Below are 12,360 nucleotides of genomic sequence, written 5' to 3'. Positions count from 1 at the left end.
TTGTTCGCTTTTTTCATCAGTAAAGCAGGGCAATAATACCCACTCTGTATATGTCACACAGTTACAGAGGTTGAGACTTGTGTTTGGTAAATGTTTTGTAAGCTTTGTGATGTTACTCAAATTGTTTTTATTTGTGTCACACCATCAAGCAGTCGTTCAATATTGTTATTAAAATATTTATTTTAACTTTTTTGGGCGGTGGGGTGGGGAGGACTTAGATCCTAACTAGACTATAGGAAATTGTAAGAAGGAACTGATATGTACACACATTGTAAGATCATTGAAAAGCATTTTTATTTCCAGGGTCTCTGACTACAATGCAACAGTTACCACCGTTGAGGTCTTTTTAAAGATATACTACCTAACATAAGTAAAATCTGAAATTATTCTTAACTACCTTAATAAACATAATGTTTAAATTTTTTGTTTTTAGAGCAAAAGAATTTAAAATTCTATTTTATAGTTGAAATAAATTTTCTGCCCGAATTATCAAATTAAACTTCGTTTTTATTTTAAAAAATTTTTTTTTTAATGTTTATTTATTTTTGAGACAGAGAGACAGAGCATGAATGGGGGAAGGTCAGAGAGAGAGGGAGACACAGAATCTGAAGCAGGCTCCAGGCTCTGAGCTGTCAGCACAGAGCCCGACGTGGGGCTCGAACTCACGGACCATGAGATCATGACCTGAGCCGAAGTCGGACGCTTAACCGACTGAGCCACCCAGGCGCCCCTAAACTTCTGTTTTTAAATTGGAATTTAAAATTGACCTTAGTTTATTCCTGGTAGATAACTGGGAAAAAAAAACCAAGAGACCTGATTTATCTGCTTCCTCAATATGTTTGTTTGTTGTGTTGTTGTTGTTTCAGAGTGGGTGCCAGAGGGGGAGGGGCAGACTGAGTGGGAGAGAGAGAATCTTAAGCAAGGTCCATGCCCAGCATGGAGCCTGACCCCAGGGTCAGTGTGGGGCTTAATTTCACAACCACTGTGAGATCATGACCTGAGCTGAAATCAAGAGTCAGATACTTAACCAACTGAGCCACCCAGGTGCCCCACCTCCTCAGTATGTTTTATGTATCCTGTAAATGTTGTACATTAGCCTAGGCCTCTGGCCTTGCTACTTTTCTTCTGTCTTAGCCATATCCTTTTTAAAGTAAGAGAAGGAAAGTTAGAAATGAACATGGGGGAAAAAAGAGGAAAATAGAAATATAAATTGGTTGGTTTGAAGCAGAAATGTCCCTGGAACAGATAATGGCCTTTCCTTCACTGTCACTCCTGACAAATGGCCAGGCTATACAGCAGTAAAGTGGTTTGGACTGCACTGTTTTGTGGCCATTGTCTTCTGGGCGTATACTTATGAGATATCAGTCTGAGATGGACAGGAAGAAATTACACATATGTAGCCATGTGGACCATCCTTTCCCTAAACTTGGCAGAATGTACCAGAGTTCTCTCATCCAAGTAAAATGAAGTGAATTTAGAAAAGGTATGCATGCATTAAACATAAGAACCATCATTTTTAAATTTTCTTGGTTATTGGGAGAAGGGGCAGATATTTTCTTTTTCAAAAACTTCTTGGGGCCACCTCGCTGGCTCAGTTGGTTAAGCATCTGATTCTTGATATCTGCTCAGGTCATGATCTCACAGTTCGTGAGATCAAGCCCCAGTCTACTCTGTTGACAGCATGGAACCTGCTTGGATTATCTCACTCCTTATCTCTCTGCTCCTCCTCCTCTTGTGCATGCATGTGCTTTCTCTCTCCCTCTCTCTCTCTCTCAAATAAATAAACTTAAAAAAAAAAAAAAACTGCTCGAACATATTAAATGTGGCCCCTGTAGTGGGTGTTCATTTGTGGAGAGCCACAACTGGCACATGAGATGAGCTCCCACTCTGGCATTATGTCTTAAGCATTGGATAAGAGAATAACTGGAGAGAAATATGACCAAAGCAGCCTGCTCTCATGCATTCCCCTTTTCCCTGCATGAAGCCATTTAAAATTCAGCAGCAGAACTCCTGAATGGCAGCTAGTTGTACAGCGTGGCATAAATGAGTTGTCTTTTCTCTTAGGGTAAATGCTCATTGCAGAGCAGGGCAATTCTTCATTAGCGTAGCAATTTGTTGGCAATTTGTTGATTTTCTATTGAAAAGTGTGCTAAATTGTAGGCCAATTACTATTCTGTCTTCTCTTCCCCATTCCCCCCAACCCCGTCTCCAAAATCAGCTTCAAGAATACATGTGAGAGTTATGTCCCAGCCCCTGCAAGCAGGGTAAAGCCTTTCAGTGGGGTTGGGCTGGCTGGAAGGACCTGGTTTGACCCAGTATGTAGTGTGCAGTGGGGTGTATTGGCTCATTGGCTGACCCTGTCTGCTAAATAGCACAATTAGGATGCTGGTTGGAATTCATCACAAGCCACATGCATGCTGCCCTGATGGATTTGTAAAGCAGCTGCTGTCCTGACTGTCCTAGGTGGGTGAACATGCCTGTGATCTTTATTCTGGGCTTATTTTTGTCTTGTTCTTTTCTATTCTTTTTTTTTTTTTTTTTTTTTTTTAAGGGAGAGAGGGAGAGAATGCAAGTAGGGGTGGGGCAAAGGGAGAGAGAGAATCCCAAGGAGGCTCCATGCCCAGCCTGACTTGGGCCTCGATCTCACAACTGTGAGATCATGACGTAAGCTGAGATCAAGAGTCAGATGTTAACCAACTGCACCACCCAGGTGCCCCTGGGCTCATTCTTAAACATTAAAAAGAAAAAAAAAATTTTTTAATGTTTATTTATTTTTGAGAGAGTGAGAGAGAGAGAGAGAGAGAGAGAGCACACAAGAGAGAGCAGGGGAGGGGCAGAGAGAGAGAGAGACACAGAACCCGAAGCAAGTTCCATGCTGTCAGCACAGAGCCTGGCTCGGGGCTCAAACTCAGGGGACTGCAAGATCATGACCTGAGCTGAAGTCGGATGCTTAACCGACTGAGCCACCCAGGCACCGCTCATTCTTAAACATTTTTAAAATTAGTTTTTAATCTAATTAAAATAATATGTATTTGTTGCTTAAAAAATTATAAGGTCTCCCCCAGCCCTTTTCCCCTCCTATCCTATTTCTATTCCATAGAGGTAGCACTGTGGAATCCTTCTAGAAATCTTCTGTATTTTTCCATACTTAAAAATTATTTTTGGTGGCTTAAAACAACACCAATTTATTATCTTACCGTTCTGTAGAAGTCCCACATGTGTCTCACCAAACTAAAATTAAGGCATCCATAGGGCGGTGTTTTTTTCCAGAACCTCTGGGGGAACATACATTTCCTTACCATTGCCAGCTTCTAGAGGCGACCTGAATCCTTGGCTCGTGGACCCTTTCTTCCATCTTCAAAGCCAGCAGGGTTGCATTTCTCTTTGATTGTTTTTGTATTAGGAAAATTTCCACAGAGAACTCCAGAAATCTGGTTTAAACTCAGTTAAGAGGCCTCTGCAACTCCAAAGCACACTAAAAAGGTAATCTGCGGAATCATGTAATTAAGAACAGCTGTCTCTAGGGATCCGCAGCATGTTTTCAAGAGTGTGTCTCTCGTTCTTGATCCTGCTTGCTTCTGCTTGGCTTCATGTTCAGGCTTTTTCTTCATGGGGGTAGTATGGCTTCCAGCAGTTTTGGCCGGCTTAACAACCCCAGAGGAAAGAACCAGCCGTTCTGACAAGTCTCGCTGAACAGTCACAGGATGTCTGTGATTGACCAGGCCTGAATCATGTGCCCACTCAGGGTGGGATCAGGGGTTAGTCCACCGCAAAACACAAGAGGTTCCCTGTGAGAAAGAAGACACAATCAGAAAGGAGGTTGGGCATGGACAGATACAAACAGATCTCTCACAATTACATAAATACTTTTATGTTTTGGTTTTATACAAATGAGATCATGCTGTTCATATTCTTCTGTTGTTATTCCTCCTCCTCCTCCCCCCCTCCTCCTCTTCCTCCTCCTCCTCCTCCTCCTCCTCCTCCTCCTCCTCCTCCTTCTTCTTCTTCTTCTTCTTCTTCTTTTCACTCCACTGTGAATCCTGGCTATTCTTCCATGACTCCTTAGAGCCATTTGGCTGGAGCCAGCATTAGCTCTTTGGGACACCAGAGTGTCAGGATTAAGTATTAAGCATAATCCCTTTGCCACAAATATTTTATAGCAAAATATCTGTATACAAAAACAACTCTGCCAATTAATGGTCCATCTATTTTTAAAGTAAGGGTGTATGAAAAAGTAACTAGTTGAAATATTTTGACAGCCACTCAGAGGAGTAGGTGTCATTTAATTTAAGTGTATCCATGGTACTTTCTTTTCACCTTGTCATCCTAATGTCCCTTTGTTTTTGTTTAAATTTATTTATTTATTGAGAGAGAGAGAGAGCACATGACAGGGGGAGGGGCAGAGAGAGAGGGACATAACGCATAGCCCAACTTGGGGCTCAAACCCATGAACTGTGAGCTGAGCTGAAATCAGGAGTGGGGAGGCTTAACCACCTAACTGACTGAGCTACCTTGGGGCCCCGTGTATTTAACACATTATGCGTATGTGTGATAGTTATAGCATCATTTTCATGTGATAAATATGGGAGGGGATTGAGACTTTTAAAAAAAGAATTGTGATCCTTGAAAGGAAACTGATCATGTTTATCAAAAAGGTCTTAGAATCTAATTTTATTTTGTGGCAAGAGCTTTTACCTTGCAAAGAAAGGAAACAAACCAGGGCAGAAACTAATCCTGTCATGAGTTTAGTGTAGTTTTAGAGGGAATGAATTAAATGTCTGGTATGGGATTAGAACCCATCTCTGTTGAGTCCTGGAAAGAAATGTAATAAAGAGGAGAGTAGTATTCACTTAGCAGGGACGAAAATTCTTGGTGTTAAATTGGGCATCAGAACACCCAGGAGTTCATAGTCTCCCTGCCTTCCATCTTGCTTATAACACACAAAATCACCCCCAACGTTGCCCTTGCATTTAAATAAAGCCCTTTCTTTCTTATTCATGCTGTATTTCTCCAGAGAGTCTAAAATTATTCAGCCTTTCTTCACAATCTTAAATTTATATATCTTAATTCGTTTTCAAAAATGGCATTGGATCTATGAGAAGCTTCAACATCAGTCCAGAAGTATGTAAGTTCTTTGTGCATATACAAAGATGGATAAAATACTGTACCACACATGCTTTCGAAGAGCAACCAGTTCGGTAGTAGGGTCAAAGTAAATTAATAATACATCTTGAAAATAAAAATCTTTCTTATAATCCAGCTATAGTTGTTTTGAGAGGATGATAGAAGAGGAATGGAAAACACACAAGTTTAAGATCATTTTAGCCAAGACTACAGTATCAGCATAAACTGTGGAATTTTACACCTCAATTTTTTTTCTAAAGAATTTTATTAAAAGATTTTTATTTGGGAACAGCTGACACAATGTTACATTTGTTTCAGGTGTACACTTTTATCCTGGTTTGCTTTTCTAGGAAAGGATATGAAATGGTTTATAGGGTGAAATAATGAGTAAATGCATAAAGATAAGATTAACCTGAGAAAATAAAAGAAGCCAGAGATAGGGTCAGAACTCAGAGCTATCAAGTCAATCTGTGCCAGTTAATTCTGTCAGGGATACATTTGTCTCTCAGCCAGTGGTCAGAGCTTAGAGTGAACCCATTCATCCAAAGGACACTCACTGAGTACATATTATGTGCCAAACATGAGTTAAAAGTTCAACAGTGTCAGATTTATAGTATTTGTAAAGTAAAAACTAAATAGTTGCTGCAGATGAAATAGTTTCCCCTAGAAAAATCTCCCCAGGGATTTTGAGAAGAGCTATGGTGTGTGTCACTACAGCTAGGCCTAGGTTCCTGGGTATTCCCTAGATCACTGCATTAATCCATGCAATGTCAAGTGTCATAATGCCGTTCTTTCAAGTCCCTCATGCAGGCTGGTGGTATTAGCCAAAGCACGTTTCATCAAAGGAGTTAAAAAACACAGCTTAGGTACATAGCTCTCTGATTATGTGGCTCCATCCAAGAATAAAATCTGGAATATTTAGAGGAGGCAGGCAGACCTTCATGCACAATTACTTGGATAATTATATAGGTTGCCAAATGTGGCAATCAGTAGAAGATGCTGAATCATCGATCAGCATTGATGAGCATCACCATTGATCAATTCAATCTGCAGTTACCTTCTAATTAATAATACAATCCTTCTGTGTCTTTTTTTCTTTTTCTTTCTCTGTTTCTTTCTCTCTTTGTTAATGTCCAGCTTAGGGCTTGTGGTTTAAATAAGCCTGAGAATAGCATGGAAAGTAGCACTGCTTCCCTCTGTGATGTGGGTGTCATGTTCACCAGCACTGGCAGGAGCAAGAAAAACAGAAGCCACAGATAGCACTTGAAGAGCAAGTCTCTCCTGCAACGACGGAATGTTTAGGCAGATGTGTTTATAGCAGAATACACAACAAACTCTGAAAAATCTACCAGAATGGTAAATCTCAGTATAAATTATCACCATGATCATTTTCCCCCCCTCAATTAACTTTTAATAAATGCCTGTTCTGTGCCAGATAGTCTGCTAGGGAGTTCTGAAATACTTCAGAGTTGGTGTTAGTCATTTATTTTCTCAAAATATTGTTATGGTTATTGGGTTTGAATCCAAGCCTTTGCCCAGTAGGCTTTCAGTTACTCAATTAGAATGAAGCCTTTTTGCTCTTTTGGGTATCTCAGAATTATAGAGGATGCCCCACTTTCTGAGGATAGAGAGAGGCCTCACAAGCTAATGCACTCAAAACCTCCCCTAGTTCTGTAATTCCTTTTATTCCAAAATCTGTCATTTCCTTCTCAGCTGCTTTTGGTGAATCACACTGCTGCTAGAGTAGCTGCGTCTAATTACGGCCCTTAAAAGCACGGAGCATAGAAATGGAAAGCAAAGCACTCTGAAATTTAGAGGAACAGTGGTTTTTCCAACCCATTGATTAACCCTGTGCTATAAGTAGTGCCTGGAATGCTAATTGTTCATAATTTCCACCTTAATGTACATGATAATTAAAATTACCTTGCCTAAAAGAAAGAAAGAAAGAAAGAAAGAAAGAAAGCAAGCAAGCAAGCAAAAAGCACGATGTTCCTGATTCACACATGCTTAACTAACTCTCAACCTAGTAAAATGGGATGGTAATTTCAGTCCTAAGTAACCAAGAATCCTTACCATGTAAATTGAAGTCTTGATTGCTGTTTTAGGAAAAGAGATGAAAGTTAAATGGGTCACTTTGTACTGACAGAAACTTTAACCTTGTGGAGAGACATTTATAAGATAGTTCTGCTCTTGTTCCTTTGTCCAAGTTCTGAAAATGGATAAATCCTGAAAAGAAGTTGGCTGCACTTGAGAAAGTTACACAGGTAGCAGGTGCTTCAAATGACTCCAGTGCCTACAGTATTGACTTGCCTACCAGATTCTAAGTATATAGAGTGAGAGCTCTCTTTGTTTCTGTATCCATCACATAGTAACTTTGTTTTGCTCAAAGTTATTTTTGTTAAGCCATGAAACATGGATATGAATGTTTTGAGCTCTATCACATTAGGGAGCAGAAACTAGTTCAGATGACTAAAAAAAAATTTTTTTTAATGTTTATTTACTTTTGAGAGAGAGAGAGAGAGAGACAGACAGACAGACAGACAGAGTATGAGTGGGTGAGGGGCAGAGAGAGGGAGATACAGAATCTGAAGCAGGCTCCAGGCTCCAAGCTGTCAGCACAGAGCCCGACACAGGGCTCAAACTCACAAACCGTGAGATCATGTCCTGAGCCAAAGTCAGATGCTCGACCGACTGAGCCACCCAGGTGCCCCTAGATAACTTTTATTGATGGGCTTTTTTGTAAGAATATTCAAGAAGCCAAGGAAGACAGGAAACAGTCTTCAACTGTTGCTAGGCTTTGTGAAGATCTGGGATGACATTCAGGATATTATAGAAGTTCAGTCAGTATCATTTGTATTCTCTGTAGCATCTATGCTTGTCACAGAGTACTCAAATATTAGTAAGGAATGAATTTTGGATACTAAGCTCTACCTCATCTATCTGCTCTGTTTTCCTGTATTCTCAACTAGTTGTCTGTCAACAACACATCTTCTATTTATTTACAGCCTTTTCTGCCTCAAGGCTTCTTTTCTTTTCCATGCTGTTGCTTTGTGTGTGGATTGTGTATCTCATTCAAACTCCGAAAGAGAGAAGTTCTAATTGGATAGACAGGTCACTGTCCAGCTTAATGATCAGGCTGCTCTAGGTATTTTTGGTCAAGGGAGCTAATCCTGGTCCAGTTACCTGTGGTTACTAGCAAGATCACAGGGTGTGGTCTTGCTCATAAGAGGAATGTAGTTATGGCAGACACTTAGAATATCATTCCGTAACAATAAATTAGAGCCTGACTGCTATTCATTCATGTTCCAGGTCAAATTCTACGCAATGGGAGAGCACCATATCAAGCTAGATCATTCTTGTATTCCCAGAACTTGGCACAAAGTAGGCACTGGAAAAAGTACTGGCTAAATGAAGCCTGGTGAAGGAGGACATTCTTTGATCTTAGATGTATAAGGGCCCAATGGGAAAGGTTAAGGAGTAAGGCAGATGTACTTCAACAATTTTTATCCTGTGAGTGAATTGTTATTGACAGTGGTAAAACATAAAGCTTCTAAGAGAAAGCTCAAATCCAAAAAGACTCCGTCTTCACTTTCACATTGTGTTTGAAAGCCATGAGTATTATTACAGAACTTCTCATTAATATGTGGATTTGTCGTTACAGTGGGACTGTTGCAAATCCCAGAGCTCTTCTTTTTCCCATAGAACTGTCACCATCCTAAAAGTCTTTATAGCAATCCTTTAGAAGAGGAACATCATGGGATTTGGATTTGTTGAAAGAGCTGCAGCATATTGGCATGTTTAAATTGAACGGGAAGTGTAGTTGGGAAATTTTCCAGATTTGAAAAACAAAGGCATTGTTATGGATAATGTTTCTTGATTTTTACCTCCCTCTTTCCATGATCACACACAATCAACCACCACCACCCATGACAAAGGTAGGTTCTTTCTCATTGCCAGCTATTTTTGACTCAACATAAGAATTGGGTTGAAGAGAGAATCGGGTGCCTGAATGGTTCAATCAGTTAAGCATCTGACTTCGGCTCAGGTCATGATCTCATGGTTTTTGACTTTGAGCCCTATGTCGTGTTTTCTGCTGTCAGCACAGAGCCTGCTTTGGTTTCTCTGTCTCCTTCTGTCTGCCCCTCCCCCTCTTTCCTTCCTTCCTTCCTTCCTTCCTTCCTTCTTTCTTTCTTTCTTTCTTTCTTTCTTTCTTTCTTTCTTTCTTTCCTTCCTTCCTTCCTTCCTTCCTTCCTTCCTTCCTTCCTTCCCTTTCTTTCTTTCTTTCTTTCTTTCTTTCTTTCTTTCTTTCTTTCTTTCTTTCTTTCCTTCCTTCCTTCCTTCCTTCCTTCCTTCCTTCCTTCCTTCCTTCCTCTCTCAAAACTAAAGATTAAAAAAAAGAGGGAATTTTGCTTGGCATGATTTTGGAGGCCTAGCTCACGTTCTTCATTGCTCCTTCCACATTTGGGTCTCATCATTTTGATTAGAGTAGTGTTACCAGTCCCTGCCACTCTTCTTTGTACACATTAGAGCTGCGATAAACACAGATTTAACTATCAAAGTGAATTAACAAGGCCGTTGTTGGAAGTGATTCAACTGCATTTAGTCTCATTGTCACAGATATCACCTTGAAACTGGGAAAACTATGTAATAAGTGTTTCCCATCTTGATTCCAGTTGAATAAAGAAAGAAAAATGGGAATAATAGGGAGGATTCACACAGATGCATAACTAATATTAGGAAAGATCAGGCCGTCGGTTTCTCTATAATAGTAAAGTCAGGATGCTGTGTTGGTTGAGTGTAGGTGTTAGAACCACACAAACTTGGGTTTGAACCCTGACTCTGCCACATAACAATGTGACTTTAGACAACTCCCTTTACCGTAGCTAGGCCTTACTGTCCTATCTGTAAAATGAAGGAAACCTATTTAATGGAGGACAGTAGTAGGATTTAAATGCGATAATGCATGGGAAGGCCCTGCTACAGGACCTGGCACAAAGTAAGCCCTCAGTAACTTTAGCTGGATTTGTTATTATTGCTGTAATTGTCAAGAGTGTTGTTTTGAAAAATGTAATTCTTTTCAACTTTAGATGGTATCAGGTAATTTGGTGACATCAGATAATATAAATGAGATCAGTCTTTTTTTCCTGGTATCAGAAACAACAGAGTATTTTTTAAAGTTCTATAACTTCACACATCAACATTTAGGAGAAGAAGAGATACAGTTTATGTCTTTGTAATGTACAAACTGACCACAGGCAAGCTTACAGGTTCTTTTTCTCTATATAGAGGTTAAGAACAGCATCCTGACCTGTAAGTACAAGATCTTTTATGCTAATTGGTTTCTGGAATTCATTAAGACTTTTCTAGGGAGATATTTGATCACATAGGTAAAGAACTATCTTTTCATAGTGGGATTTCTGGTGATACTGACTTCTAAAATTTTTTTACAAATATAAGAAATTCCTAATGAATTGAACTGATGTCTGAGAGGCATTGATAGACACATTCTCTGATGTCTCTCTTGTGGCCACGTAGGTGAGACTGGCATCGGCAAATCCACGTTAATGGACACTTTATTCAACACCAAATTTGAAAGTGACCCAGCTACTCACAATGAACCAGGTGTCCGGTTAAAAGCCAGAAGTTATGAGCTTCAGGAAAGCAATGTACGGCTGAAGTTAACCATCGTTGACACTGTGGGATTTGGAGACCAGATAAACAAAGATGACAGGTACGTTTTGGGATTTTGTGGGGATATAAATGGATCAGGAGATAGCAGGACTTGTCCTGGGTAAATTCAAAGGCTAAAAATGTTCACTAATTATGGGGCTGATTTTCTGTTGCCTAAAAGATAAGACATTCTTTTCCTCTGAGAAGTTTTCTTAGAATGTTCTTCCCCGAGGTCAGAATGAGACAGCACAGTTGATTCTAGCTCGTGTAAGGAAAAAAGGAATTTCTTAGGAATACATTAGCTTGTGGCATTTTTCCAGCAGGGTCATGGAACTAGATTTGGGACCTTTCCCAGCAGGAAAAGCAATCTAGAGAAACACTCAATGACCCAACAGGACAGTTAGCAGAAACCCCTGCCACTGGTCACCTGCCACTGGTACCCGTGATGCTGAGGGGAGGTGTTTAGAACCTCCACCAGTTCTGTCCTAGAGTTGGGACAGTGTTACAGGATGATTTTTATTGCCTTCCCCATCCCTTGCAAGGAGAACAATGGTGGCCTCTGCTGTGTGTTCCTCACTCCCTGCTTCCGGGTCTTGTGTGGCTGCATCTATATGGTAGAAACTAAACCACATCTAGAATACTAGCTGCAAGAATCTGGGAAATGCGTTGTTTTTGTTTTGTTTGTTTGTTTTGCAACTCTGCAAAATAAGAAGGCATTAAAGAATCAGGAATTCAAAAATGCATCTGCCAAACTCTCCTAGTCCCTGAGGCACATTGGGATTTTGACTTAACCCCCAAATTCTTACAGATTTTGAATGAAAACAGAGCTGATGAGATTCTGCCAAAGAATCCACAGCTCAGGATTTAGGCGACCTGGGTTAGAGCCTGGATTCTGAGATTGACAGGTTATGGGACCTTGACAATTTATCTCACTTTAAGAGAATGTCACCAGACGATCACTGAGGTCTCTTCCCGTGTGATCCTGTATTCAGTCCTATTCTTAGGCAGAGGCCTAAGGAAGGACACTGTGAAAGGCAAGGCCTGGAAGAGGGGTATGGTAATAATAGGGGGGTATTCCTGTATTTTGATGTCTTTGGTCAAAGTGGTATTAGCTCCTAAAACCTCAAAGTGAAGAAAGCATTTTTATGGAAGATCTGTTGGAAAAATCTTGATTTCCAGCTGGCACAGATCTTGCTATTGATGTGAGTGCTTGGTGTGAGGCACTGAGTCTTCTGTGAAGTGTCTGGGTCTTTCTGTAGGCTGCTAAAGGGGTGGGCAGCATGCCTGGTGCAGAATTGTCAAATCGAGTCTGAGTAATGATTGTGGATTCAGTCAAGCCTAATGGGGAATTGAGGTCAGCTGGATTAAACTTTCCCTTTCTATCCAGTGGAGTTTGTTAAGCTAATAAAGTAATGTATACAATAATCCATATATGTGGAAGAAAAGATGTGTTTAAGCTGCTTAAGAAATAAAATACTTTCTAAGAATTTTGTTCCAATAGTTTGTGTGTAGATAGAGGTTACTACCTGGTAAATCAATCTTATGTATTCATTCATTAAAACTGGT

At 40.2% G+C, this 12,360-nt stretch overlaps 1 protein-coding gene across 11 annotated transcripts in view; it reads left to right on the top strand.

Moving 5' to 3' along the window:
- Window positions 1–12,360, top strand: part of SEPTIN11 (septin 11) — a 122,693-nt gene that overhangs the window by 78,860 nt on the left and 31,473 nt on the right. For all 11 annotated transcript variants that reach the window (XR_008296270.1, XM_027058797.2, XM_053217217.1 and 8 more), the window contains exon 3: window positions 10,660–10,855. Coding sequence is in view for 10 of the 11 variants with exons in the window: in XM_027058797.2 (XP_026914598.1) it covers window positions 10,660–10,855 (196 nt within the window). In the remaining variant the exon portion in view is untranslated. The remainder of the gene's footprint in view (window positions 1–10,659; window positions 10,856–12,360) is intronic.

This window comes from Acinonyx jubatus, chromosome B1, assembly GCF_027475565.1.
Source record: "Acinonyx jubatus isolate Ajub_Pintada_27869175 chromosome B1, VMU_Ajub_asm_v1.0, whole genome shotgun sequence".
NCBI classification, from domain to species: Eukaryota; Metazoa; Chordata; class Mammalia; order Carnivora; family Felidae; genus Acinonyx; species Acinonyx jubatus.
Note: the sequence above shows the minus strand (reverse complement) of the source record. Positions and strands in the feature narration are given on the sequence as shown.